General features: G+C 50.0%; 12 protein-coding genes across 12 annotated transcripts; 4 read left to right on the top strand and 8 right to left on the bottom strand.

Annotated features, from left to right (window-relative positions):
* Positions 1–954: 954 nt before the first annotated feature.
* On the bottom strand, positions 955–1,460 carry PC9H_003736 (uncharacterized protein; the record flags this gene model as incomplete). The annotated part of the gene is made up of 3 exons (XM_036773328.1): positions 955–988; positions 1,040–1,201; positions 1,252–1,460. The coding sequence occupies 3 exons, from the start codon at positions 1,458–1,460 to the stop codon at positions 955–957; spliced, it is 405 nt and encodes a 134-aa protein (XP_036634801.1).
* An 883-nt stretch (positions 1,461–2,343) lies between these two features.
* Positions 2,344–3,384, bottom strand: PC9H_003735 (uncharacterized protein; the record flags this gene model as incomplete). Its single annotated transcript, XM_036773327.1, has 4 exons — positions 2,344–2,766; positions 2,818–3,063; positions 3,115–3,215; positions 3,261–3,384. 4 exons carry the CDS (start codon positions 3,382–3,384, stop codon positions 2,344–2,346), a joined length of 894 nt encoding a protein of 297 aa, XP_036634800.1.
* A 238-nt stretch (positions 3,385–3,622) lies between these two features.
* NPC2 (Phosphatidylglycerol/phosphatidylinositol transfer protein) lies at positions 3,623–4,364 on the top strand (the record flags this gene model as incomplete). Its single annotated transcript, XM_036773326.1, has 5 exons — positions 3,623–3,761; positions 3,817–3,929; positions 3,976–4,055; positions 4,110–4,201; positions 4,252–4,364. 5 exons carry the CDS (start codon positions 3,623–3,625, stop codon positions 4,362–4,364), a joined length of 537 nt encoding a protein of 178 aa, XP_036634799.1.
* A 1,220-nt stretch (positions 4,365–5,584) lies between these two features.
* On the bottom strand, positions 5,585–7,601 carry PC9H_003733 (uncharacterized protein; the record flags this gene model as incomplete). The annotated part of the gene is made up of 17 exons (XM_036773325.1): positions 5,585–5,634; positions 5,695–5,710; positions 5,769–5,856; positions 5,974–6,031; positions 6,085–6,141; positions 6,194–6,260; positions 6,312–6,344; positions 6,402–6,457; positions 6,509–6,555; positions 6,612–6,677; positions 6,726–6,900; positions 6,950–7,037; positions 7,095–7,107; positions 7,172–7,293; positions 7,347–7,412; positions 7,466–7,552; positions 7,596–7,601. The coding sequence occupies 17 exons, from the start codon at positions 7,599–7,601 to the stop codon at positions 5,585–5,587; spliced, it is 1,095 nt and encodes a 364-aa protein (XP_036634798.1).
* Positions 7,602–8,138: 537 nt separating this feature from the next.
* Positions 8,139–11,086, top strand: PC9H_003732 (uncharacterized protein; the record flags this gene model as incomplete). The annotated part of the gene is made up of 14 exons (XM_036773324.1): positions 8,139–8,186; positions 8,238–8,310; positions 8,367–8,492; positions 8,544–8,647; positions 8,705–8,767; positions 8,816–9,047; positions 9,097–9,143; positions 9,195–9,557; positions 9,613–9,780; positions 9,825–9,929; positions 9,982–10,371; positions 10,520–10,657; positions 10,717–10,776; positions 10,838–11,086. The coding sequence occupies 14 exons, from the start codon at positions 8,139–8,141 to the stop codon at positions 11,084–11,086; spliced, it is 2,166 nt and encodes a 721-aa protein (XP_036634797.1).
* A 557-nt stretch (positions 11,087–11,643) lies between these two features.
* PC9H_003731 (uncharacterized protein) lies at positions 11,644–12,718 on the bottom strand (the record flags this gene model as incomplete). The annotated part of the gene is made up of 4 exons (XM_036773323.1): positions 11,644–11,789; positions 11,844–11,902; positions 11,960–12,056; positions 12,115–12,718. The coding sequence occupies 4 exons, from the start codon at positions 12,716–12,718 to the stop codon at positions 11,644–11,646; spliced, it is 906 nt and encodes a 301-aa protein (XP_036634796.1).
* Positions 12,719–12,968: 250 nt separating this feature from the next.
* PC9H_003730 (uncharacterized protein) lies at positions 12,969–14,432 on the bottom strand (the record flags this gene model as incomplete). The annotated part of the gene is made up of 5 exons (XM_036773322.1): positions 12,969–13,506; positions 13,569–13,668; positions 13,731–13,901; positions 13,982–14,141; positions 14,268–14,432. 5 exons carry the CDS (start codon positions 14,430–14,432, stop codon positions 12,969–12,971), a joined length of 1,134 nt encoding a protein of 377 aa, XP_036634795.1.
* Positions 14,433–14,774: 342 nt separating this feature from the next.
* Positions 14,775–16,649, top strand: PC9H_003729 (uncharacterized protein; the record flags this gene model as incomplete). The annotated part of the gene is made up of 10 exons (XM_036773321.1): positions 14,775–14,853; positions 14,914–14,965; positions 15,018–15,057; positions 15,114–15,261; positions 15,313–15,393; positions 15,481–15,525; positions 15,577–16,092; positions 16,145–16,440; positions 16,495–16,567; positions 16,627–16,649. 10 exons carry the CDS (start codon positions 14,775–14,777, stop codon positions 16,647–16,649), a joined length of 1,353 nt encoding a protein of 450 aa, XP_036634794.1.
* Positions 16,650–16,706: 57 nt separating this feature from the next.
* On the bottom strand, positions 16,707–20,220 carry NUT1 (mediator complex subunit; the record flags this gene model as incomplete). The annotated part of the gene is made up of 14 exons (XM_036773320.1): positions 16,707–17,305; positions 17,363–17,571; positions 17,631–17,819; positions 17,871–18,046; positions 18,102–18,175; positions 18,228–18,396; positions 18,448–18,564; positions 18,617–18,770; positions 18,823–18,923; positions 18,970–19,035; positions 19,091–19,282; positions 19,334–19,980; positions 20,036–20,111; positions 20,164–20,220. 14 exons carry the CDS (start codon positions 20,218–20,220, stop codon positions 16,707–16,709), a joined length of 2,826 nt encoding a protein of 941 aa, XP_036634793.1.
* Positions 20,221–20,403: 183 nt separating this feature from the next.
* On the bottom strand, positions 20,404–23,583 carry PC9H_003727 (uncharacterized protein; the record flags this gene model as incomplete). Its single annotated transcript, XM_036773319.1, has 7 exons — positions 20,404–20,727; positions 20,781–20,888; positions 20,942–21,544; positions 21,595–22,130; positions 22,179–22,221; positions 22,272–22,411; positions 22,467–23,583. 7 exons carry the CDS (start codon positions 23,581–23,583, stop codon positions 20,404–20,406), a joined length of 2,871 nt encoding a protein of 956 aa, XP_036634792.1.
* A 133-nt stretch (positions 23,584–23,716) lies between these two features.
* PEX14 (peroxisomal membrane protein pex14) lies at positions 23,717–24,869 on the bottom strand (the record flags this gene model as incomplete). Its single annotated transcript, XM_036773318.1, has 5 exons — positions 23,717–24,064; positions 24,117–24,401; positions 24,449–24,502; positions 24,558–24,758; positions 24,813–24,869. 5 exons carry the CDS (start codon positions 24,867–24,869, stop codon positions 23,717–23,719), a joined length of 945 nt encoding a protein of 314 aa, XP_036634791.1.
* Positions 24,870–25,006: 137 nt separating this feature from the next.
* TUF1 (translation elongation factor Tu) lies at positions 25,007–27,037 on the top strand (the record flags this gene model as incomplete). Its single annotated transcript, XM_036773317.1, has 14 exons — positions 25,007–25,061; positions 25,117–25,188; positions 25,243–25,308; positions 25,365–25,571; positions 25,627–25,983; positions 26,033–26,068; positions 26,117–26,160; positions 26,210–26,294; positions 26,349–26,374; positions 26,427–26,571; positions 26,624–26,739; positions 26,790–26,860; positions 26,915–26,943; positions 26,997–27,037. The coding sequence occupies 14 exons, from the start codon at positions 25,007–25,009 to the stop codon at positions 27,035–27,037; spliced, it is 1,350 nt and encodes a 449-aa protein (XP_036634790.1).
* Positions 27,038–27,356: the final 319 nt, after the last annotated feature.

Genomic DNA, 27,356 nt, shown 5'->3' with positions numbered 1-27,356 from the left:
CGCTGTGAATTTCTTCCCACTCCCGATGCACATTCCAATCTCTATCAAAGTATCGACAATGATGCTGGAATTGGGGACCATCCGCACCATCCGCAGCAACCCGTCTTTCTGTCAACATCTCGCTATTGGGGCTGATAGCAACTTCCAAACTCTGCGTGTCGAAGCCTTTTGAGTTAAAACGAATCCTAAGACTTCATCTACTGCAGGGCCCGCGAGCGGAGAAGATAGACTTAGTGATATTGTCGACACTGACATATTAAGCGATATGGGAGAGGCCAAATCATACTGCATCCTGTGTCAGTATACGTACTCTTGTAGCCTTCGAACGGTGAGATGGCCCACTGTGCACCGAGACCGCAGGCATAGCTTACAAGAATAATCTCGTTACTACAAATCTCGACTTTTTGCACCTTCCGTGTGCGACTTGGAAGAAGATATCGATATCTAGACCTTGGGATGATGGTGGGACTTACTTTGCGTACTTTACAAGGAGAGAATTTTCGTCTCATATGGATGTCCGTAGAAGGTGATGCCATCTGCCAGATGAAGTCCAACTAATTGCTACACTCATCAGTAGATACGCAAGGAAAATGAGGATAACATACCTATCGCAACGGCTCAGCTTTAGATCCTGAAATAAGGACGATAGTATCCCGGTGTTCTGCGGAGAAGGTCCTAAGGGAGGACGATTAATGATCAGCGCAATGTAGAGAGGTTGTAGTCCGAATCACGGTCTCGTGATCTTCTGCTCAACAAACTGATTGAACTGACGAGGAGAGGAGCTAGTGATTGCGCGGTTCCTGGTTTATCAGTACAATTCTCGATGGAAGAATTAAATAATATTAGATAAATATACGATAACTAGTCCGTGTAGTAAGAAACTCAACAATGCCCAACATAATAGTGAGAGAAAACGTGTTTTCGGCGTGGTCGAGCAGGTTGAAGCCGGGGGTATTATGCAGTAGCGGTGAGACGTAGGGCTGTTCTTCTAAAAGGAAAAGATCAGACAACGTGGGGGTGGGCATGAGGGAGAACATACTCCTCGCCTTGAGCTTGAGGGTCCCATAGGTACATCCGATAATCTCTCCATATATGATCAACGGTGATGCCGCCCACCAGCGGATCGTCGAATGTTTCTGCGCCAGGCACGCTTGTAAAAAGATGGGATGCATTACATCGTATGTTTCTCCAACTACGCGCGCTGCTCAACAGTAAACATCCCCCTCGAGGCAATGAACGCTGCAGACGTACGTCACATTGGCTACCTTGCTTTGCGATTTTACTGCGTATTTGTACACGCCTCCGGATTCCAACACGAGAGTGATACTCTCAGATGGCGGCAATAAGACCGCTGTCCCCGCATTTCGCCCGTAATCCCGCAAAAGCTGGACCGTAATGCAATCGCGCGTGTCGTTGGTGAAGTCGAGCAGCACTTCATAGCTATGATAGAGGGAGGGCATGGCGGGAAGGAAGTTGGGCGAGCCAGGTTCGCAGGTTCGGTGTCAGACCAGGACAGGGGTTTAATACACTAGAATTCCTCAAGGACCAGGGCCAGAGGAAGACCGGGAAGGGCAGAACCGAATTATTTGAGTCTGGGATTTCTCCAGCTGTTTTAAGGCAAAGATACTTTTGTTGACCATGATGCCGAGAGGGTGCACGCGCCGGAGTCACTCTAACTACGACACATTGTGCGCCAACAAAACACGCGAACAAGGCATGTAATGTTTATTTATTCGGGCGCGGTGGTATCCAGTGGTATCCATCTACCAGCGTTTATTGTTGGTGTGAAACGAAAAAGATGGAAAGGTCGAGTAGTGGCCGAATAGCGTAGAGGCCCATACATGACAGACGGAGGGAATGCGACCCCAAATGAGAGAGCCACGCAGGTACAATGAGGCATCGATAGGAGTGAGCCTGAGAAGGCTCTCATACTTCCTGAGACTGCCTTGAGGTTCGGAGTCACAAGACCACACATCTCACGTATTGCAGGCAACTTGCAGGCATCGCAGATACCGAGGATCTTCCTCGTCCGTGGCTACAGGGTCTATTGTGAAAACGGGGAATGATGAGAGAAGTGTATGTAGGAGAGTACAATATAAGCGGAACACATTTGTAGTAAAGTGTCAGTGTCAGTAACTAAGCTACCGTCCACAATGCGCTGGGCATCAACTATGAATAACTTCCTATGTTAGGCTTCGTCAATCGAGGCGTCTTGCGGCGAAACGATCCTTCAGCTAAGGCAACAAATCAGTCCCGAGACATCACTGGCTCAGACGGTCGACATACGAAAACCAGGCACAGAAGGCTATGTGCATGGCCCAAGACTACGAAAGTATGGCTTGTCTAAAACTGACCTGGATGCCGCTGTGTGCTTGGTAGCTGATTCTGGTCTTGGGAATAATAGTCCTGAGCCATTGGCGTCGGCCCAGGATCCTGCGTATAGGCATACGACGGCTGGGATAACGAACCTCGCTTGTATGGAGGGTACTTTTGGGGAGGGGACGGATAATTGTAAGGATTAGAGAATCCGTCCTTCGGTTGTTGTACTGGCGCGCCCATGATGTCTGCGACGCTTCCGACGCTATCCTGCCGAAGATGATTATAGGTTTGACCATTTGATGGGTTACGGAGGTCTTCGTTAGAATCATAGCGCGCGTTCATTGGGATGTTGTCACCGGCCGTGGTGGTGTCATTGATTTGATCATACTTAGCATGATCTCGTCTCTGGCCTGTCCCGTACGAGGATATGACGACGTAGAAATAGATCTAATCAAATATCAACGTTTCGCCCTGGAGAGATTGGTGATGGGAGCATACGTGGACCGCTAGTAAGAGCAACCAAAGGCCTCCCATTATCCCGACGTCGACCCAAGGGAATATTTCGCAAAGCAGGTCTCCCTGCGACCTGCTACCTTCATCGGGGAAGAAATTCGTTATGCAGTTCTGCTTGGCAGTGCTGTGCCGGGTGGCCGATATTATTGCCCATACGGCTGCCACTGAGAATCCAGCGACGGTTATGAGAATGTGGAGGGTAACATAGCGGCGAAACATGACAGGTTTCTCCTGCATATGCGCATCAGTTCCGAACAGAGTTGCGTCGGGGGCGATACGCACCCCATGCGCCCCAATGAATCCCAATACTTGAATGGCTGCAGCCACAAAACATATTATAGCCAGAATCCAAGGTGCGAAAGATGGAGTAGCCGCCCCGACGACTGTTTCCGTCAGACAAACATGACATCTCAGTCGCAGAAACTCACTGGATGGTGTAGCGATTGAGAGCACTCCCACAATAATTGCCAAACTAAACTGCTCCGCCAGTACCGTGTAAATGCCAGCATTGATCGTCGGTATTGCGCAGCAACAGTAGTCTCGGGGCTTCATGTTCTTAGGTGAAGGGTGGAAGCGATGGGAAGGGAATCAAGAGGTCGGTGGTCCAATTTATGGTGGTACAGAAAGAAAGTGGAGAAGGCAGTGTAGTGTACTGCGCGCCGGGCAACTGAGCGCGCATCAATGGCCAAACCACGTTATCCTAACTAGGATATACTTTCCCACGTAACCAATTACGTCTTGCAGTGGTTCCACCGCCACCAGCCGCCAACAACCTTTGCCCCCAACCATCATGACCCGTTACGCTTTTTCGTTCCTCCTAGCGACACTGGCTGTGCTCTCTCGTGCGAGCCCATTAGATTCCACTCAAATAGCTCTTACCGGCGGTGATACGGTCCATACGACTGATGATTGGGGCTACACAGATTGCGGTTCGTACACCGGTTGCTTCAGTATTCCGATGAAGGACTCATATGTAAATTTCAGGATTGCCCACCGACCCGATACAAATCACCTCTATTGTCGTCACTCCGGACCCACCCCAGCCTGGTAAGAATATGACCGTCAAGGTCAAGGCCACAGCTATCGAAAGGGTGGAGGTATGCTGGACTCGTTCTAGGGATGTGCTGCTACTAAACTTACCAGGAAGGAGCCTATGCCGATGTTACCGTGAAGCTTGGCCTTATCAAGCTTCTTCACAAGCAGTTTGATCTCTGCGAGGAGGCGTAAGTCGATTCCTATCGGTATCGTCCGGTGGCATGCTGACGACGTCATTGCAGCCGCAACGCGGACACTGATGTGAAGTGCCCTGTTGAACCGGGTGACTACGAAGTGGAGCAGACCGTTGAACTGCCCAAGGAGATTCCCAAAGGTACGTCTGACCATTCTGTACGCATATCTCTCTTCTGAATGTTCATGCAGCGAAATTCGTGGTGAATGTCCGGGGGTATACCGCAGACGATGACGATTTAGTTTGCCTGGATTTGAGGGTCAACTTTATGAAGCGTCCATTCTTCAAGTCGCTCGGCTTCTGAACCATCTTTGCTTCGAATTCCATCTTCTTGGCCAGTCCGCTTCCATAGGACAGTGCGTATCTTTGTAGCATACCTCCTTTCGAAAATGCATTATGATCACGAACAATATTTTGGAGTATTCCTCTGTGGAATTTTGTTAGCACGAAGTAGATTCTAAGTCATCGGTATGTCATACTAATTTCATTATCAGGCCAACCACGTTGAACAATGCCACTGTCGCGGTCGAGATTGCGGAGGATCGCAGTCAAGGAAGTACCCCCAGTACTTCTGCTTTTATTTACATCAAGCCGGTAAGCATTCTTGATGCAATCGTTGGACCGCAGAAATCACCATATATGTCCATTCAGGCTGAAGAAGAGCTCGGCTCGAAAGACAATTAGCCAACCTACTCAAGGACAATTAATATCAATCGCCCACGAAGATGCATCTCAGCGCCCCTCGCTTCCTTATATACATGGAAGGCCCTTATTGTCTTGAGACGGTTACTAGGCTTCAGGCCTGTGGCGAAACACCCTAATCCTTTCTCGCTATTATAATGCCAACGAGCACCCTGCCTTTCGAGGTGCTGTTGGAATTTTCAAATAATTCAACCGAGCCCGCCACACTACGTCTCTTGCGGGACCTTGACGGATTTCCTAACGAGGGTGCAAGGATATTCCTTCACCCAGAAGAAAGCATATCGTTGGTTTTGAATGCCGGTTCGGTCTACCGCTACACGTTGAAGCAGAACGACAACGCGGCGCAAATAACGTAGGTTGATTCTCCCTCCGCACTGTCAACCGCCCGTGACGAACACACCAACGAAGAGTACGAATCTGGCGGGACGTTCAAGTTAGCCTTAAATATGTCTTCGAACAAAGGCACGCTAGGCCAGTTGACGAAAATGATACACCTCAAAGGATAGAGGGCGTCACCATCACGCCGCTAGCCGCACTCCACCGCTGGGGGTCCACAGACGTAGGACCAATAAGGTAGGCTCTCCTCATGTTGCAGATTCGGTGACTCTCAAGTAATAATATATGACGTAGCAGGAGAAATTCGTTCATGAGGAGCTAGCCTGAACTAGCATGGACACAAGGTTTTGTAGCTGAGGGATCGGGGTCGGGCCTATTTCCTACATGGATCGTATTCGTTTACCTGGATCTTGCATTTTGTACCCTGGCAGCGGAACTAAAAGCAATATCAAGATCCTACACCACAGAGATGGCTCGACGCCAGACTCACGTGAAAATACTATAGATCGCTGTCTGGTTAGGATATATAGCGAAGCCTACAACGCGAGGTTCGCGTGAGGTCGATTACAACGGAGCAAAAAAGGAGAAAGACAAACCGTCGTTAGGAGAGGCCTGGGGAAGGTTGAAATCAATTCGTGCTGCCAGCGTAAAACAGAGAAACATCACTTACACCGTCTATGAGCGCATCAGCGTACTTGATGAGCCGGTTTCCACCGCTTTCTGTGAGTCCGAGTTTCCCAAATTGCCAAGGCATGATTCTACGAGAGCGATATTTAATAAGCAGTCTTGGATAATGTCCGTAGAAACACAAACCCTCTACAAGGACATGTAAGTTGGTGGGCGAATTGATTGACACAATAACTAGACTAGCTTACCCATGCCGAGTATCCAGGGCCCTTTTCACCCAGGTAGGATAAATGTCGGTTTTATTCTCTGTGAACTCGAAAGTCAGCGCCTTTCCGCAGAGGTGGTTATAGTGTCCATACCGAAACCCGAAGTACCGAACTCTTCCAGGATCAGTGGCTTTCCGATCTTCTTAGCAGCTTAACGCTGGTAAGGACAAACATCAATAGCGGTTATGGGAGCTGCAATTACCTTTGGCATGGTGATCAATCCAGTCAACTCCCCACGATTTCAAGGTGAAATTGGATCCCGGGAAATCCTGGCGATTTGGTGTCACCTAGTGAAAGGGACCACAGGAAAAGGAAAGTACCAGGTCGCTGTACCAGGATTGAGGATACATATGCTGATTGTTGTCCTAGTACGTTAGCGGAGGACTACGAGAGACAAATGACCAACTAACGTAGGTCCCAAAGTCGATGTTTTTCAACGCGAGGTCCTTGTCGAAGTCCTCTCCGGCTTGAGGAACTGTATGAGTGCAAGTCATTGATCGAAACAAGCTGTACATACCTTGACCATTGAAGTTATAGTCACTTACGAGAACGCCATTAGCCCAGCTAAAACGAGAGGCAGTATATAAGCGACGTCCCCAAAGCTTGCGTATGTAGCTTACTATTTCACCGGGTTCCTCCAAGTAAATTGACCCTCGCCTCCGGTCGTGATCATATGGAATGGGTCTCTGGTCTTCGTGTCGGTGATGAGTACCTCCCGGTGATTGTGCACTCACAATCTTCTGACGAAGTTGGCTTGCTCTTCATACCATCGAGAGATGGTGCCAGAGAAAGGAACGCAATTTGGCCCTGCAGGAAGGTCACCTAAGCATCGGGCTTCATTGATCAACTCCCAAGCAAAGATGTTGGGAGAGTTCTTGTATCTTTCGACAATGGTACGGACGTAGCGCTCTTCACCATTTGTCAGCAAGGATTGTCCATTCTCGAAGGGGACACTCACGATATGACGCTACTATACGTCGATCGGTGAAGAACACATCGTGAGGTTGCCCAGCACCGGCAATCCAGTTGATATATAGCTCAGCACCCTGCATCGAGCGTCGTATTAAGCTGCGAGGAGAAGCTACAAACGTCGGAAAACTTACGCCATATCCAACCCTGTCATATTATTGTATCGGCGGGATTACTAGCGTAGCAGACTCCGGCAAGGAAAGCCACTTACCAGTTGTTGGTGAAGGTAAGAATAACTTTGATGCCATGTCTACCAGCTGTCTCAATTACCTTGTCCAGGCGCTGTAAACCCTGTGGCCCGGTATTCAGCGCCCACTCGCTGCTGTTCCATACCTTCAAAAGGGTTGATGAGAGGGGGATGCGGTGATGAAATGGGTCCAAATCACTTGGTAGTATGTGAGGCCGGAATCCAAGGCCCCATCTAATTCTGAGCCATTGATGGCATTGAATCCCTTCGTAGGACGAGAATAAGAACACTTTATATGACGTGAGGGTTCGTTCCTACCCAAGTTCTTAAGACCTTGATTCCAGCATCTTGCATCGACTGGAAGGTGCTTTCGACATCATCTTGCTCTGTCAACAAAGGGAGCCACTGCGAAGCTGGTCAGCTCAGCCCATGCGATCAACTATGGAACATGCATAAGAGTTAGCTCCGACGAATGCCTGCTCGTTCGTCAGTAGTATTTCGGTTGTATTAGTTAGAACACAAACGAATTTTTTGCCATCTAACACGAAATCTCTTCCACGCGTCGTGACAAAACCTCTGGGTACTTTCTTGCTAGTAGATGGACCACCAAGTACAACTGAAAGGCCTTGTAGAACCAACAAAACAAGGGGCAGAAAAGAACGCATAGAGAGATGGAAGGTACTGGAGACTACAAATCGATACGACTCAGTATAGAAACATTATATGTGCAGGCGTGTAGCTGGCACGTCAGACGACTTCGATCCCAGTAGTGGAGAAACGGAGGAATGTCGGAGAGAAGTCGACATTGATCTTAGCGGTCTTGAGCACTAGAAGGGCATTAGTTATTGGACCATCACATGGACTGCAGGGACATCCGTCGCAGGTAAAGCGGAAGAGGAGCGCTGCGGTAGTTGTGGCGGACCGGGATGTATGTCGGAGGTTTAATCACGTGGTGACAAATACCATCGGTCACTGCGACCATCATCTATAAATGCCAAAGAGTGCGAAGAAACGGAAGGAAAAGGCTGCTGATTTCTCCGTGAGTCAGGAAAGAGAATATAAAGTTGATTCGCTCACAATTTCACTGTAGAAAGCCAAGCTCAAGCTTGGAAAGGGCAAACAGACACCTTCCAATGTAATAGACACATCTTTCAAAGCACGATGTAGGTGTAGAGATGCTTCCTCTGTCTGGGACATGAACTCATCTATAGCGCCTTAGCAATTGCTCTGCCAAATCAGAGTATTTCGCGTGAAAAGGACGTGAATGTGCCAACTACGCGGAAAAACTTATCAATTGGCGACCTCGTAACACATCTGAAGCATTATAACCCTGGTATTCGCAGAGGTACTTGCAACTGGCGATTTTCAGTCAACTCGATCTAATTTGCTTATCAAGATGCGCTATCAAGCATGCGGGAACTCCTTGATGCACATTGGGAGGTATTGGAGTCAAGTTTACCACCTCTCCTTAATGCTTGTGTACGACTGATAGCCGACGAGGTAGAATAACCGACTCTACATGTTTACTTCGGGCTCGTAGTAACTTTGTGCCTGTAGGATGCTAGTGTGCGGAAGTCTCTGTACCAGTTTCTCTCGTGGCTTCTACCCCGTATCCCTCAGGTATGTTCGTATAGTTCGTGGAGGTGTGTCGCTGAATATGTGGTTTAGGAGAATTTGATTGCCCATGCCTCCGTTCTTTTATTATTTACCACCTCTGCACAAACCCACATTTTCCCTGAGATTCGACTAGATGCTGTTCGCATCGTGGACCTTTTGCTGGAAAACATTCCCGAAATCGTCGTCCAAGGCTGGGACGAAGGTAAAGCGGGACACGGGGCTCGTATACTTGAAGGTTATCTCGGGGCTCTCAATGCTGGGACAGCCTTCAACGAAAATCATGGTTTGTCTGAACGCAGTTTATCCTTTTTTACCTCCTAAAGATTCTCTAGGCAAGATCCAAGCGACTTCCACGGCAAGCGTCATACTCACACCTTCAGTTAGACAATACTCTCCCCCTATCAGTATACAATCTGACACTCTTTTCTAGTCGAAACTCATCCTGTTGCAATCTCTCTCCTCTTTCCTTCTCCATGCGCTCTCCTCCGGGGCTTCTACTTCGCATGACGACCCCTACACTGCGCCTTTTGATTCGTGGTACATCCGTCCGTCATTCATTTCACAGGATGCTCACACCTCTTTCGACGACCTCCTTCGACCTACTCATTCTCAGCCAAGTAAGGCCAAGAAGCGCCGATGGAGAGCCGAAGCAAACCACGGCGACGGCGACATTTTTGTTTCGTATTGCCCCTTCGCTGACATTTTGTCACCGGATATCTCTATTCAAACCTTGTCAGAAAGTGTTTCTTCGGCTGTGGTTGATGAGACGGATGTAAAAGCACCGCTTGTAATGGTTAGTGGCTATCTTACTTCAAGATGATCTTATTTGATACATCGTAATGGTATAGCATATAGCTCGGGCACTACGGGGGACTTTGATATCAACGTTTCTAGACTTCGCTCCGTCCGCATTCAGTCCAAACGGCAAAGCCTCGGAAACCGACATGAAACTCGTTTTGGCTGTAGCAAACATTGCAAGAAGTTTGTATTCGTCCATCGCCCAGAGAGATACAACGGTAATTATTCTTCCACATGTTGATCCGTTGCTTACGCAAATTAGTCTATGCCAAAAGACGCCCAGGCTGCCCGAGACGACCTGAAGACGCTCATAAACTACATGTCGTCTTACTTCCCGTTCAGTAGCTCTGGAAGCCGCGACATCAAGGTGGAGTTGTTACGTTACATGCATGGCTTAAAATTTAAGTAACACCGTCTAGATCGACGAAGCCTTGCTAGAGATGAACCTCGTTTACTGTCAACTGACGTCTCTCCTGGTTCTTACCTCCAAAACACCTCAGCCATCGGCCCGAGGGAAACAAGGGCACCCAGATAATGCGTCCGCCGTTCACGCAGAAGCTGTGAGCGAGTACGTGATCAGCCTGCTCAACGGAGAGCCTGTGAATGGAACCCAACTCGGCCGAGCATTAACCCCCGACGCATACGTTGCCCTCCTTCCAACAATTTGGTCCTTCGTTAGCAGCACTGCTGGCCCTAACGACTCATTCTCCGCCGGCATCCTTGCCGCGGTTCTCAGCCATGCTACGCGGGCCTCGTCCAAGTCCGCCATCAAGAAACTCACGATAGAGTTTGTCGGCCGTCTTGCATTGGTGCGTGGTGCAATCGTCGTCATTGGCCCACAGTCCACGAGTCTTATTCCCACCTTGCTCCGTATTCTTCTGCTCTTCTTTCCGTTCTGCATATGTATGTTCATCAACGGGCATCATTCCCCATCATTGTTGGACATCGTGCCGATAGTTGGACACAGAACGCAGCTATACGGGTTCCTTTCGCCTTGCCCGTTTCGCCGGCCAGCGTGGCGCGCTCGAAGAATGGATTAACCATCTCCCCAAGGTCCTATGGGAACTCGGGGCCACGAGCCTCGTCACCAGTGAAGTCAGTAGTGACCATTATTTCTATCAATCACCCGTGGCTTATTTTCTGGACGTACACAGATCATCATTCGCTGTCTCATCCGCTTGATTCAGCGCCGGTCAGGGATAATACATGATTCCGTGCGTTCAGGAATTTATTACAACGCCTGTCTCCATCATAACCTAACCAGACAACCGCCAGACAATATCCACGCTAAGGTCCAGACTGGCGCCTTACTTTTGCGTAGAGCACCCAACGCGTGGCCGCATTATGGGCCCGTTCAAAAAACTACCAATCGAATCAGGTTTACAGAATCTCTCCCTGGATTTGGTAGCAATACTTCAGGTGTACAACGGGGCCGCCCCTTCAGACGGCGCTCTCGAGGAGGCCGTTGACCTCGCCGTCGCCGGTACTGATATGCAGTCATATTGGTGTTCGGTACGACAATGACAGAATCACAGACAAATAAATAATGGTTGCAATTTGGTTACAATGTCATCGCAACGGAGAGATGTTGCCGAGTCCTGAAAAGGACCTCAAAATATCTATCCCAGCCACCACCTTGTCATTGCCCTAGTTACCGCAGCAAAAAACTCTTGGCATTCGCTCTATTGAAATTTACATCTGTACACAGTACATTTGCGTGTTTGCAATTGGTACACTATTCTATGGACAATTCTACGCGGTGGTGACCCAGCACAGACACATGATTACTATTGAAGGACATCCAGAACTGCGTTGCTGGAGTAACGAACGACGGACAGGCCTGCCAAGGACTGAATGCCTTGGTGAGGCGTAAGGAACAGCAGGGTATGTGTACGTAGTGAGATAATGCATACACCTCTTGGCGCGCCATCGAGACACGCAAGAGGCAAAGCAATATGTAACGCGTCAAGCTGGAAACGAACGATATCGAGGGGTCGTAAAATAAAACAACTAATAAAGAGGTATAGGCATCAGTATTGACGGAAAAGGCGGATGGCGGGAGGGGTTGGGGTAAAGGGCGTTTAGACCCAGGTCCATGTAACACCCTGGAGACGACCCAGATCGAAGGAGGCGAGCTGGGCGAAAGCCGACGGGGAGAAGTCGAGATCAGTAGGAGCGCAGCCGACGCAACGATCGGTAACGCGGACGGTAACGCTCTTGCCCTTGTCTATAAAGAATATAAGTCAAGCGGGAAAATATCAGGAAATTGAAGTTGACGAACATGTAGCCTTGATCTTCTTGCCGCAGATGGGATTATTGTTGGGATTGCCAGAAGCACCACTGAAACAAGCAGGGCGGATTAAAACAGGCTGCATGATACGCAGATCAAACACTTACGGGACAGCGTCGAAGAGCTTCATGGACACAGCACAGATGAAATCCGTGTCCTTGTTTGTTTCACCACATGCGGTCAAACCCGTCGCGTAGAAAGTACCTAAACGGGGACGAAACATCAGCATGTGGGGGGATTGATGATATAGGGAGAATCTGACCTTCGCCGGTTTGCTGCCCAGCAAAGAAGTTGCCGAATGGACGAGCACCGCCAGAGCCGCCATCGTCGTTGTTCTCTGCGGGCTTGGCGGGCGTGGGCGTCGGTGTGGGCTTCGGCTTATCAACAGTAGTGTCAGGAGTTGTGCTCTTCTCGGGTGAAGGAGAAGGAGACGGTGCTTTAGTGGTCGCCTTCTCCGTAGTCGGAGAAGGGGTAGGAGAAGGAGAAGGAGAGGGCGATTTTGTAGTCGCCTTCTCTGGAGTAGGAGAGGGAGAAGTATCCACCTTTGATGTAGTCGCCTCCTTGGTGGTTGTCGGGTCTGCCTTCTTGGTGGTTGTCGGCTTGTCCTCGATGTCTGGCGTGGGTGCGACGTTGGCTACGGGCTTGGTTGTCGTAGCGGGTGCGGGGGCCGCGCTTGATGATCGGGGGCGGCAGCGTCTGCCCGACGCGCGCTTGCGCAGGCTCGCTGAAGGAACATCGGCTGGGCTGGCAACGCGGGCTGCAATGGCACGGTGATGGTTGTGAATGCCACGAGCAGCGTGCGGGGTAGCGAAGGCGGAGAGCGGGGCAGCGGTGAGGAGGAGGGAGATGAAGTAGACAGCTTTCATGGCGGGCAGGGAGGAGGAGGTGGACACAGAATGGCACAGGGGAAGGGAGAGTATTTAAGTAAACGAGCGACTGAGGAGAAGAAACGACCGGACGAAGCAAATGAAACAGGTGTGGAAATTTTCAGACTGTATCCTTTGTTGTCGCGTATTTGCACATCTCATCTTACACTGCCCCTAAAACGTTGAACCCGCGAGGTCTCGGGACGGTGGACTGCATCTCCAATTGGATCAATTGGTGTATATCTACACATCAATTCCCAAAGCTTGCTTTTGCAGCGTACATTTTAACCAACCCTGTGCTCGCCGTGCTGCTGAGTGTCTTTGCGTAAGCATCAACCTGCCCTAGCAGCAACATGCTTTCGAGCCGACTTGGCTCGGGTGGGATTTTGAAAAGTCTGTTCACATCTTCTTCGGGAAGGGGGGCGAGCCCCTGGGCTATCCGAGTAGCGTTTTCCTCCTGCCGCTTCGCAACATGGTTGTCGGCTTTGGAGCGTTCTCGTGCTATCTGACGCAACAGATACGCTAAATTGCCCTCCTCCGTACGATAATTGTCGATGCCCTCGATGATCTGCTCCAGATTCCGTGTAACGCCTGACGTGCCCAGATCTAACACGCCATACGACGGCGGTAGCGCCGATGTAGCGGCGGCAGCTGGTGGAGCATCAGTAGCTTCCGAGCGAGTTGGCTCAGTTAGAACCCCGAGGAACGAGCTTAGCAGAGGATTTGTTCGAACCTTGAGGGCAACTTCCTCAAGAATCGAAGAGAATGTCAGCCGATGGTTGATCAAGCTACGCGCAATAAATAGCAATAGTTAGGAACATGAAATCTTGATTGAACGAGACAGACATGCCTGGCCGCGCTGAAGTTGTTCTTCTTGTACGCATCAAGGAATGCACTCGTCAATCGGAAGGCACGGAAGGAGGCATTCCCTCTCGCAGTTTGGGAAAGGTCTGCAAAGAACGTCCAATGGAACTTGAGATGCCAAGTGCTTCTATAAGGAGGTTCTACGCACCGTGGACGATAATAATACCACCGTGTCGTAATTTTTCCTGGTGTATAGCTTGTGTGTCTAAGAGGGTTTGATTGAAGAAAGCGCCGAGTGTGATTGCCTGGTAGAAGCCCACGACACTGTCGTCTGCTTGTACCTCCTTCAGCGATCGTAGCATAGAGGCCTGATACCGTGCTGCGTTATCATAGAAGCAAATGACAAGTCTGTTAATGAATGGGGAATTGAAACCGCCCGGTACGAGCATGAGTACATACCTACTGATTTGGCAGACTTGTCATCTTCGTCGGAGACGTGATGGGGCAATGGAAATGAATTTGAGACTTCTAGCGTCCCGTCCAAGTCCAAGCCGAGAAGGAGGCCGTGTGCGGTCGTTGAGTTTGACTCTCGTGCATGTTTCAGAATCTTGGTGACAACCTACGACGCAAGTATGAGCATACGTCCGGTATATCGCAGCCGTGGGGAAAGCAGTTGCAGATGCAGGAGGGTCGTGGGGGAGTCGTGGGGGGATAAGAGGGACATGAAGAAGGCGCGGCAACTGACCATGGCATCGAGCTGAACGCACGTTAACGGAATCTCTGCCTCGATGTCGACCACTTTGGCCATGGAGGCAGGAATGGCTTCATAGGATGGCGCTACGGGCGCTGGTGCTGCTGCAGGTGCTGGTAGGGAAGCCGCGAGGGCGGCGGCCATGGATGTTGCAGCCATGCTGGGCAGAAGATACTCGAGTGCTCGACGCCTTGAACGGTGAAGTAGAAAAATCTAAAGGCTTTGCCAAACAATGCCAAATTAACGCACTTTAATCTTGATATTCGCAGGTTTGTCTGCGATTGAGAATGTCGCGAGAATCAAAGATCAATGAACCGTGGAGCGTCTATGCTACTTTCCTGAAAGTACCTCTGGATCCAGGAGAATCGGATTCTGATATTCCGAGCGCATGTGACCCGGTATCTTCAAATGACACACTCGGGCGTCTAAGGCATCATCTCTTCCGTCCATAACCACCACCACCTCCTCGTACTCGAACTCACATCCCCGTCCTTGATCGCGATGGGAATGTCACGTTCAGCGAGGATAACTCTTCTCCTCATCATTGATGTTATCTTCTTCTGGGTCGAACTCATCGTTGGTCAGCAATAGTCTTCTGCGCACAATGTGGACGCCACTCACTTCTTCTGAATTCGCGCAGGTTATGCGGTCGGCTCGCTTGCACTAGTAGCTGACAGCTTCCACATGCTCAAGTCCGTCTTCTCGCCTAATATATCTCAGGAAAGCTTTGACACCCCGTTATAGCGATGTAATGAGCTTAGTGGTCGCACTCTATGCAATCAAGGTCCTTTCGTTGTGTTTTAATTTCAAAGAAGGAATCAATGTAATGTTTCTCCACAGTTGACAGCACAGGGCTCAACGGACTCGCGATATTCGTATGGGTGGCACCGCGCTGAAATCCTCGCCGCTTTGATTAATGGAGTTTTCCTCCTTGCACTATGCTTCTCCATTTCCCTCGAAGCTATAGAACGCTTCTTCTCAACCCCTGGTGAAGCCGCCTTCCTCACATCCATGGGCAAAGTCCTAATACCTTAACCAGAAATCTCCAATCCTCGCCTCGTAGTCATCGTCGGTTCTCTCGGCCTAGCGTCGAACATTGTTGGATTGTTCCTATTCCATGGTAATCATCATGTGGCCGATTCATTAACTCACTCTGACTGACAAGTGCCTTGCGTCTCCTTCCTCCCCATTCTTTCATTTTCTGCAGAACACGGTCATTCACACAGTCACCCCACTCCTTCCACGCCTAGCAGTTCCGCTGCGTCGCAATCCAGTCCGAGACCTGCAAATGCTGCCCTTGAAGGACTTCCAAAACGCAAGCACACTCGTTCGCGAACAGAATCATATTCCTCCTTGTATGGCCACCCCGCAGCCACCCGTGCTTCCTTGGTCCAGACCGCGAACAATATCGCATACACACGTTCCCCCTCACCTTCGCGGACCAGACTCTCGCTTGATACCGAAGGCATGCGTCGGAATGCTCTATCAACCGATGATATACCAGTCATCGCAGAAGCTGATAGCAGCGAGAACCTCCTAGCTTCCCCTGCGATCCACGATTCAGAGGATACTCCTTTACTCGACTCGGACTCCGTTGACGATGATTACCATCACCATTCCCATGGCGGACACTCACATGCAGGCTCAATGAACATGCGTGCTCTGCTGCTTCACGTCCTTGGTGATGCCCTCGGGAACGTCGGCGTGATCGCGACCGGCCTAGTCATCTGGCTAACCGAATGGAGCTTCAAATTCTACTTCGACCCCATAATCAGTTTAGTGATCACAATTATTATATTCTCTTCCGCGCTTCCATTGGGTTAGTCGATTCGTTCGTCCTCGTTGATGTCATGCTCACCGCGTGAATGCAGTGCGAAGCACGTCATTCATTCTCCTCCAAGGTGTTCCTTCCACCATCTCGGTTGAGCAAGTTCGCGCGTCGATACTGAACGTCGAGGGGGTCCTATCACTCCATGAGTTGCATATCTGGCAACTTTCGGAAACCAAGATAGTCGCTTCAGTGCACGTCCTGACGTCCCGCAACCATGATTTCATGCCAGTCGCGGTGAATATCAGAAAAGTATTGCATCATCATGGTATCCACTCGAGTACCATCCAACCCGAGTACCACCATCCCAGAACAACCATTCCGGAAGAAAATCTCAAAGTAAGTCCTGTATTGTGAGATGAGAATACTTTCCTCAGATTGGTCGTACGTCAGACTAGCGCAGATACTTCTTGTTTGATTTTGTGCCCTCCTGACGAGGAATGTACACACGAAAATGCCTGCTGCCGTACGTGCATTCCAATTGGTTCATCTCAAGTCAGCTTTGTCTTATTTTTGCTTCTGCAGCTCCACCTCCAGTTGATGTGTGATCAAGTAATAATCAGTTTTAGATACAAGGTAGAACATTATGTCTTCGTTATATAAATTTAAATGTTTATTTCGCTCATGAAATGCGGGAAGTTGGCCATGAACGGTTGCGACGATGTCAATTTGTGCAGGAGCGACCGCGAAGTGCGGCTATTTTTCTTCATGCGGAGGTTGACCCCTAACCTTCGAGCCATGATCGTACTTGGCTGCCCGCCCAACGGAGATAATGGTTCACCGCCTACTGCACGAAGAGCCCATTCAAGATGGAGAGCAGCGGTGAGCGATGACGTGACGATATTGAAGAGCAGCTCCGTCCCCAGCGTCTGCTCTCCCACGTTCTGATTGTCGATCGCGACGATCAATGAGGGGAGGACGATGTATAGGAAGATGGGCAGCAGAGGCGGAGTCTGCGGAGGTTGTGGCATTGTCAGAACGTAGGTCGCTATCCGTCGGCACATGTCCATCTCTCCAAGACCCGCCGCGACCACCAGTTCACTCCAGAGGAGCTGGAGGAACTTAGCGGGCGGTGTGACGTCCAGACAATGCTTTACATCGAGATGCGGCGCTTTGCCTCCTCGCGCCGTCCCTATCGCCATGAGAATCGCGTTCCTGGGTTGGTTCGGCCATAGTCCTTGCTGCTTAGGAGTCGGCATAGTCGCTGTGATTACAAGCTTGGTCATTGTCAGGTCCGCTAGTATGTACATGAATGGCTAACCTGGTTCTATGTAGCCAACTGCACGAGCAGCTAATTGGCGAATAGCCCGAACATCAAATTTAAATTCTGACGAAGCCGTCTGAACTCGGACGTTCAGGAGAGTGATTTGCGTCAAAATCTGCGCGCCACAAAGGCAATGGACGGTCGGTGGACATGAAGGAGAAAGTAGGATTGTTTGTAGGATGTCGAAATGGACGGGAGCATTGAAACTGTTTCAGTGCAACATCTAAGCGCGTTGGCACGAGGAGGTGATTCTGAAGGAACGTACCCTTTCGTTTTGATCTCCCTGAGCAACGACTTCACGACACCTACCAGAGTCCAATTTAACAGTGGACTAAGAAAGAATGAGACGCCGTTGTGAAGGGTATCGTTGTCGATTTTGGATGCCATTCGCGCTATTATGGCATGTGAGACCAAAGTCGCGGCTAGCCGTAGAAGTATCTTCGGATTTGTTGATCTGCAAGCCGTTGGTAAGGCAGTTTAAATAGGGTGAACGCCTAGCAATTACCTGAGGATAGAATCCTCGATTCCTTCGCTCGTACTGTCGAAAAGCGTTTTGAACCAAGAATTAAATGCGACCATCTCCTCTCGGGTGAGTTCATCTAACCCGTATATATTCCGTACAGTTTTGATAAACTGTGAAGATACCGCGTTGGCGCCATGGGCGAAAGTGTCCATGTCAAGCTACGAGACATAGGAACAATCATTCGCAAGGAGCTGAGAACAGAATTGCACGTACATGATACTTCTCCATCGTATACTGGGCAAACAATACCACATCTCCGAGATGGCCAACTGCTGTCTGCGGATCGCCTGTTGGTTATGTCATGATGTGGTCGAGTTCCAACCCAAGGTGGGGACTCACCAACAGTCTCACAATCATACGTCTCTATGAACTTCAAGGCGTGGTATACTAGCGAAGAGATCGGCTCATGCAAAGAAATGATGTCCAACGCTGTCTCATGCTGGAGTAACAATTTGCAGAGATGGCTCATGGATTCAACGTCCAGAGTTGTAGTCAGCTTCGCAGCTTGCTAGAGGGTATCATATTCATGAACTGCTTTATGCCATTGGTGTAGTCGTACCTCCATTATCACGCGTGCGAATGTTTCATGGCTTGTGGGGTCAAGCCAGACACGACTGGCGAGAAGCTTGACTTCCTCAAGACTTGCATCGAGGGATATCTTGAACGTAATATAGGGCTGGAGAAGGAACTATTGATGAAAGCACGGAGCCATTGCAGTCGGAAATTACCTGTAGTTCCGGGTGACCAGCATCTCTTGCCTCTGTCTTCAGGCGTGGTATACTATCCTCCGCAGTTCGCACATCTATCCCGACTGCAAACGACGAGTCTATGACACTTCGATTGATCAGGCCAGCTAGAAGCTCCCCGGATGCTGATCGAAGACTGAGTCAATGGGATCATCAGTGAACTTCTGGGGCTAGTCTGGAACACATACACTGGTGTCTCGAGATTCAGCTGTTGTATTAAGTGGTCGCATTGTGCCATTAGTTCGGACCGACGAAGGACATTAGATAGGGCTGTCTGAACGGCGGAACGCTACGCAGTATTAGGCTCGGTTCGTCTGAGTATATAAGTCTCTTACCCAATCTGCGTTCACTAATGAATCCGACTTGATCGTTGCCTCAAACTGAGAGATCATGGACGGGAGCTTGTAAAATTAGCATCAACGGGACAATGCGGAAATAGGGCAGCAAGACGCCTACTCTACCAGCGATGAAGGAAACCCATAGCCAGATCTTGTTTCCAGAGGTTTGCGATAGGCACGTGAACGCTGAAGATATAAGTTGAGTATAAAAGACAGCGGGGGTCCACGAGCTCCATCGAAGGGTTTCAAGGAGCAATACGACGGGATCGCCACCACTGCCAGATCCGTATTTGGCTCCTCGATTGTGTACCTACAACACTAGATTCTAGAGAGAGAGATTCAATACGAGGAAGGTACGTACGAGATGATGCAAGAGAAGGCCGAAAGAAACGATATCCGAGTTCGAGGTTGCATCAGAGAATTCTCCTTTACCATAAGTAGAAGCATTGATATTCTGCATCATCTGCGCTTCGTGAGCGGCTTTCACATCGGCGCCAGCAACCATATCCAGAGATAGCGAATATGTTTGGAAGATCTGCCTAGCCGTGTTGGAAAGGGGAAGGGTTTGCAACAGATAGTTGACTTCAGAAAGGTGCACCATGGCCTGCGCAACGGGTACTTGAGAGAGATCAGTGATGCAAGAAATAAGCAAGGTTGCTAATTCCGAAGCAGACGTCGACAACTGGTGAAAATGTGACGGAGGCAATGTGCTAGCAGATCGAAGTAGGGAAAGTGCATCCTTGACGGTAGCCATGATGGCTGCAGAAGTGGCGCCAACTGGCACGACCGAACCAACAGGGGGAGCATTCGATGAATAGTGAGCATCAAGGGCGACACGACATAGCATATCGAGAGACGCCGACGTCCGAATCTCGGGGGAGAATGCTGCTTGCAGAAACGTCGAAACAAATACGGGTAGCGAGACCAGAGATTCTTGTAACGCCTGTCGAAAGTATTCAACGAGATCTGGTTCTCCGGGATACGAACGGTACAGGATAAGCACAGAGTCTGCACAGGGTCATGAGTGATTCTCTACGTCAGGTCACAGCAACCTACTACAGACTGCTTATTTGATGTTCGACATCAGGCGTGGATTCAATCCCATTCTTTGAGACGTAGAGTTGACACAGTTTCACCCACTGCCAAGGACGTCAGTTCAATGCTGAGACTACACCACGAAAATAAGCATACCCTGGGCGCTGATACGCCACTTTGGAAGCAGTTTCTAGTCAGATCGGCTATGGACATAGTGGTAAGTTGCAGACGCGCGAGTCGCGACCGAAATGCCAAATGGATGCTCAACCAATCACGTGCAGGCGTTTCAGAAAAGGCCAAGTGGTGTACGATTTCATTCCATGGTCATTGTCATGTTGTATCTCATCCTGCAGATGCAGATGAAAGCGAAGGGGTATCTACTATGTACATGATCCATCAAACCTTGGCAACGAGGCGCCGTGTCTCCTGTGGAGTGAAGTGTAATATGATAGACAGGACCTTGACCAGATTAGGTCGCATTTCCTTGTGTTCAAGGAATTGTAGAATAACGTTTCGCAAGTATTCCAGATTGACTTCTTCGTCACTTTTCGATTGCGACGGCGCGGGCGACGTAGTCCGGGAGGGTGTTTCTGAGGATACGGAGGTTCGGGACTCCGTTGAAGAAGAGTCTTGTCTGGACCAGTAACCAACTCCCGGGTGTCTCTGGCGTTCTAGAAGTGCAGCAGATGACTGAACCTTGCGAAGTTCCTCACGTAACGTCTGGTTTGGTATGAGTATGGTTTGTGTTATGACGAGAGCCTTATGGCGTTCACCTTATTCGTAGCCTTGAGGTGAGTCTCTCGCTTTGAGTTTTCCTCGGCGTTGCGCTCGAGAGCCATAACCTTGGTCTTCAGCTCGTTGATGGTATCCTTGAGATTATTCTACAATCCCCTTAGAAATCGTATCCACGGGTTGAAGCAGTATACATACTGACCTCCTGATCGCTGCCACTTGTTGCCTGGTGTTGTAACTCCACGACCTGTCTCTTATACTGTTGAATCTCCTGCTTCAACTGGTCAATTTGGCTCGCCAGGCCATCAACGGTCGCTTGGCTCTCTTCACGGTTTTTTGCAGAGGACGCCAGGACTCTCTTCAGCTCGTCCGCTTCGCGTGTCTTCTCCCGCAGCTTACGGCTCCAGTCAGCCTCTGCGTCATTCCTCTCCTTCTCTGTTGCCAGAAGATCTTTACGCATATCCGCAAGCTTGGTCTCGTACTTGGATTGCGTGGCAGACAAGAGTCGGGCGACTTCTTCGGACGAGGCTAAGGGTGCTTGAGCCTTCGCATCTTGCTCATGGCGCGCTTCTGCTAGGTTTTCGCTCAGCAACGCCAGACGATCATTGGCTTCTCGGAGCTGGAATTGGAGCTCAGCGTTCTGGCTCTGTAGAGACTCTAGATGGGATTGTAGGGATTCGCTTTCGGCCTGACGAAGCTGCATCTGCTCAAATAAGTTGTTCTTGTCATTTGAAAGAGCATTGACAGATTTCTCGAGAGTCGATATTTGAGCATCCTTGGAGGAAAGTTCCTTCGAGTATCCGCTCTAATGCAAGCGACTGAGTGCGCTGAGCTTCGTTTCGTAGATGAACCCACCTTTGTCGAAATGGCTTCGAGTTCAAATTGGCCTTTGAGAGCCGATATCTCCCTCTCGTACCGTTCTTTTACTCCAGCGACCTCCTTGTCACCCTTGAGCCCCGCAACAGCTCTTTCCCTTTCGGCATTGACAGAGTCGATCTCCTTCTGAAGTCTACTCCTTTCTGCCTCCTCCTTGTCCCTATCGCCCTTCTCCCTCTCCCTAACAGCGGCCAGTTCACCCCGAGCCTCATCTCGGTCTTTCTCCGCTTTCACCAACTTCTGTCTCACCGTCTTCAACAGACTGATCGCTTTCACTCGCTTTTCCTCTTCTTCCTTTGCCAAACCCCGAGTACGCTCCAATTCTTTCTTCAACGTCTCCAACTCCGTTCGTGTACTAGCGTTCTCACTCTCCGCTTGAGCGGCTGCATCATGCGACGCCTTGAGCAGTGCTTCGGTTTCCGCCGCTTGTTTGCGAAGTCGCTCAATTTGATCGGATTGTGAATGAGACTCCAGTCGGTGGGTATCACGTAGCTCGTCGATACGATCGGACTGTCCTGGGCATATACTGAGACAAGTTTCAAGTTCGAGAGATATTGACTTACTGGAGAGTTTGCCATTCAAACGCTTGATATCATCCTCGGATATCTTGAGCAATCAATACAACCAGTCTCCCACTCAGAAGACGATATCCTTACCTCGACTTTCAGTATCAAACTTTGTAGGTAGTCTTTGAAGGTATCTAGATCCTCCAAGCCTTCTAGAGGGGTCAGCGTACGGACAAGATTGTCAGCAGCGTCCTTCTCCGATTGCAACTTCTTAAAAGATTCTGTAACCTCTAAGAAACAATGTTCATGTCAGCTGGAGGTAAATGCATACGAATATGCCTCTACCTGCGAAGCGCCGCTCGAGTTGCCGCAATTGCTCTTGAATTACGTCGTCGGTGCTTGAAGAATACTCAGTGACGTGCCCATTGACTTGAAGAGGAGTCTCATCTGCTGAAGTACGTTCTTCAGAGGGTAGCTCGACATCCCCGGGAGCCACTTCAATAGTTGCATCTAGTGTGTGTGGTTCTATTGCAGAATCGTTACTGGGTGTTTCTGCTTCCGGAGGCGGGATGACGGAATCGGATGTTGCGTCAAGTTGAGATGGAGGCGGAGAGGGTTCGAGTCGCTCCTCGAGTACGGCAGGCTGAAGCTCTGGAATGTCGGTTAAAGGGGGTGACTTCGCCAACGGTTCCTCCGGATGGGGAGGTAACACGTCCTCCTCATTTAGCTCCGTGTCAGCGCTTTCATGGCTCCCCTCTGCACCATCAGGTAGTGGTATACCAGCCTCGGGTTGGTGTTCTTCTGTCGTACCTTCCGCCGTCGAGACCTCCAAAGGATCCTGCGCCTGCTCTGGGATCTTGCTATCTGTGAGATGAAGGGACTCTGAGACGCTAGGCTGTTCGGACGCCAGCGACGGCGAGACTGGAAGTGAATCTGGGAGGGGTATGGCTGTTGGCACGACTTCAGACGGGTCACTGGCCGGTGCGGGCGAAGGAGTTGCTCTAGTAGAGTTCTCTGTGCTGCCCCTCGACGAAATGTCCCCGACAGTGAAGCTTGCTCGAAGTCTCTCCTCTAGTCGCGATTTCGCTGGTCGAATAGCTCCATCCGAAACCGACGTGGCGACTGCTGGGCTCTTGGGCCGACCAGGCGGACCGGGGCTTCCAGAACGGTTGGACGCGAGAGATTTACGGAGGTTCAGCAGTGCAGACTCAGCTAGATGGCTGGATGATAGTAGCGAAGGTGATGAAGGCGAGCCTTGTATGTCCAACGATGCAGATCGAGAGGGTGGGTCGCGTCCCGGGCCAGCTGCGGAGACGGGATCAGAGCCCCTCCGGACAATCTGGTTTTCGAGTGGGACTTGAGCTAAATTTTCGAGCGCGTTTCGAAAGCTAGAGAACATGACGGGAGCAGCGAGTATGAACAACCAGTAGCGAGCCTTGAATGTTGCACGCAACCTGAACATGGACTTGGGTAGACGAAGCGCCCATCTGCTCAGGGGGAAAACAAACTATTTCACCAAGATCGAACAAGTACAAGCGAAAGATTAGAGGTGTACAGAAGCGTGCAGATTAAACAGCTAAGTATACGCAAATTTATTAGGGGGGAGTGATGTCGGATTCCTTCTCTTTTCCCTTGCCAGTTGATGATGTTTCTGATGAAATACTAGTATCCGTAGTAGAAGTGGGTGCAATAGACGGGGCAGGGGTCGTTGAAGAGGCTAATTGCCATGCCGGTATAGATGGAGTGGTTGTTCTTGCGGCAGTATCAGTTGAACCAGATAACTGCCATGCGGGAATAGAGGGCTTCCCGGCCAACGAGGTTGTGGGAGTAGTAGGTATTGAAATGCCGGGGCCCCTGCTCAGAAGTAATGCTTTCAAAGACTTGAGTTCCTGCTGTAAGTCAGCAAGTGACTGCGTTTGAGTCTCCCGATTTTTGTCAATCATCTGGGTACCCAAGTCAGACAGTTAGAGCAATGGACCAGATGCATGTGCTTGCCTTCGGAAGCATTTCGCGGATGGTGTTCATTTCGTCTCTGACTTCCCTCATTTCATCTCTTGTTTTCACTTCGCCTTCGCGCATTTCCTTGACCACGGCGTTCACTTCTTGCGTTGTTTTGTCGATATCCTCTTGCTGCTTCTCAACAGCCGTCCGGATAGCAGAAGTTTCCGTTTGAATCTCCTTGAGTAGTTGCTCCGCCGCGTCGAATTGGGCTGTCATGGCATCGCGATCTTCTTCATAAGCAGTTGAAGACGGCGGTTGAAGGTGAGGGAGTAGGTATTTCTAGAACACAGTGAGCCGGGGACTTGGAGCAGCACGGACTGACTGACTTTGAACAGGGCAGAAGCGCCATACATAATGGTGCCAGAGACGACTGCTGTGATCTGAGAATAGTCATATAAGCCGTGCATTGATTGTTTCCGACGTCCGTCCACGCACAAAGTAATCACGCCAATCCCATACAGGACGAGGGGGCACGAGAGCATGTCCATAGTTAGGACCATATACTGGTAAACCAGTTGTTGGCTGAGACCCGCTGGAATTGAGAGATGCTTGTCTCACGGCGATGTCAATCTCGGATGGCGTTAAACCTTTGGCTTCCAGGAACTGGATTCTCTGGGCCAATGGCGACGCTTGCGACTACGGGAGCCACATATCAACCAAAAGGGCAACGAGCATTGGCAAAGGCCTTACCTTTGGGTCGACGAGGAAGGCGACAGCATTTCGGACAAGTTCTTCACGAGAGGACATGGTCGCTCGGAATCTAAGTTACCCGTCGCCAAACTTGGCATATGATCGAGAAGTTGTTGTTGCTTGTTTGCCAACGTCCTCACGCCGGAGACCGCCTCGAAACAAAATTTGGATTCACAACTCTTTTCTCCACCAAAATGCTTCAGCTCGCAGCTCCCCAGGCGCTGTTTCGCTGCGTCGCCACCTCAAGATGTAAGCCGTCTTGGTGGGCCCTTCACCTGAACGTCCTGACCATCGTTTGTTGTAGCTTCTGTCCTCTCTACGTGCCTTCGAGCGAGCGCATGGAGAACTCCAAAAGTTCTAGATACCATTAACTTGGGTGGGTCGTGACGCGTCGCTGGTCGCTTACTACTGATCACTTCGCCTCCTGCAGTATCCCGACGCGGTTATGCAGAGGCTTTCTCGCGTGCGAAGCCGCACATGAACATCGGAACAATTGGTGAGTTCTGACTTCTGCACGTTGGTGTCGTCTACATACCTAAGCACCTTGCATAGGCCACGTCGACCACGGTAAAACAACCCTCACAGCGGCTATCACGAAAGTCCTTGCTACTCAAGGTGGTGCCAAGTTCACGGACTACTCTCAGATTGACAAGGCTCCCGAGGAAAAGGCTCGCGGTATCACCATTAACTCCTCCCATGTCGAATACGAAACCGATTCTCGTCACTACGGCCATATTGACTGTCCCGGTCATGCTGATTGTATGTTTACACTGAGTGCCTCGTCATTTACTTGCTAAAAAGGACCCCGAACCAGACATTAAGAACATGATTACCGGTGCCGCTCAGATGGACGGTGCTATCATTGTGGTTTCTGCTTCTGACGGTCAAATGCCCCAAACCCGCGAGCATCTTCTCTTGGCTCGCCAGGTCGGTGTTAAGAAGCTCGTCGTGTTCATCAACAAGGTTGACCAGATCTCGGACCCGGAAATGCTCGAACTCGTGGACATGGAAATGCGTGACCTTCTTTCGACCTACAACTTCGACGGCGAGAACACTCCTATCATCATGGGTTCAGCATTGGCTGCTTTGGACGGGAGGGACGACGACATTGGTTCAAAGAAGATTCTCGAATTGGTCAAGGCTTGTGACGAATGGCTCGACCTCCCCCCTCGTATGTTGCGTTGCAGTGGGTTGTCTACTATTCACTAACACACGGTTAGGCGACTTGGAAAAGCCCTTCCTTATGCCCATCGAGGGTCAGTACATCCAACGACTACGTGGTTCCCTTGCTCATTGAATATTAGACGTCTTCTCCATCTCCGGTCGTGGAACCGTCGCAACTGGACGTGTAAGTGAACCTTTTGTAACTACAGATCGATTCTTAATCCTTGTTGCAGGTTGAGCGTGGTATTGCAAACAAGGGTGCTGATGTTGAGATTGTTGGCCTCGGCGGTAACTTCAAGACTACCCTCACTGGCATTGGTACGCTCTCAATCTTGCATTTCCGCGAGCTATGTTTCTTATCTCTTTCTGCAGAAATGTTCCACAAGGAGCTCGATCGCGTAGGTCTTCAAGTAGTGTCATCGCGTTATTCAGTGACTCAGTTTTAAATAGGGCGAAGCTGGTGACAACATGGGCTGCTTGCTCCGTGGTGTAAAGCGCGAGCAACTCAGACGCGGCCAAGTCATTGTCGCTCCTGGTTCGATCAAGGCCGTCAAGAAGTTCCAAGCTCAGATCTACGTTTTGACCAAGGATGAGGGTACGCATTTGAACTCCTTATACTCTGCACTTATTTTGACGTCTTGACGCAGGTGGTCGTTACACTCCATTCATGAGCAACTACCGCCCTCAACTTTTCATCCGTACTGCTGACATTACTGTTTCGCTCACTTTCCCTGAAGGAACTGCCGATGCGGCTGAGAAGATGGTAGGTTGCTGAAATGCCAAAGAGACTGGTTACTGACGTCGGATCCTTAGGTCATGCCTGGCGACAATGTCGAGATGGTTTGCGACCTCGTACATGACGTTGCTGCAGAGGTTGGCTCCCGGTAAGTCAATATCGCAGCACCTTGTCGGCGTTTACTGAGAATGTTCTCCCTTAGTTTCACCTTACGTGAGGGTGGAAAGACAAGTGAGTACCCTTTGGACTCTTTCCCGCGAACAGGCTTTCTGATGGTCTTTTAGTCGGTACTGGCATTGTGACCAAGATCATTGAGACGGCATAAACGCCTCGATTACTTGGAGATGGTGGCATTCCTTCTTAGTTTTACCCCAAGTCACATACACAAGCAAAATTACTTGGCCTATTTACACGTTACAGCGTGCTATTTATTACTAGATAATTGTAATAGACATTGCTCTGAGGTTGCTCTGAACGAACCTAGACCGCCTCACAACCTGAGACGGCGTTCCGGAATCAACCGCACTATCGACCGCATTACTCTGGCCCTTCCGAACCAACGTAAAATAGACGGACCCCTGTCTATATTTTTGCTCGCCAATACTTGCCTACAGTCCACTCAAGTCTCCACCTCCCTCCACCTT

This window comes from Pleurotus ostreatus (genome assembly GCF_014466165.1).
Source record: "Pleurotus ostreatus strain PC9 chromosome Unknown scaffold_2, whole genome shotgun sequence".
NCBI classification, from domain to species: domain Eukaryota; kingdom Fungi; phylum Basidiomycota; class Agaricomycetes; order Agaricales; family Pleurotaceae; genus Pleurotus; species Pleurotus ostreatus.
The sequence above is the reverse complement of the archived record's forward strand: the minus strand, read 5'-3'. Positions and strand labels throughout refer to the sequence as shown.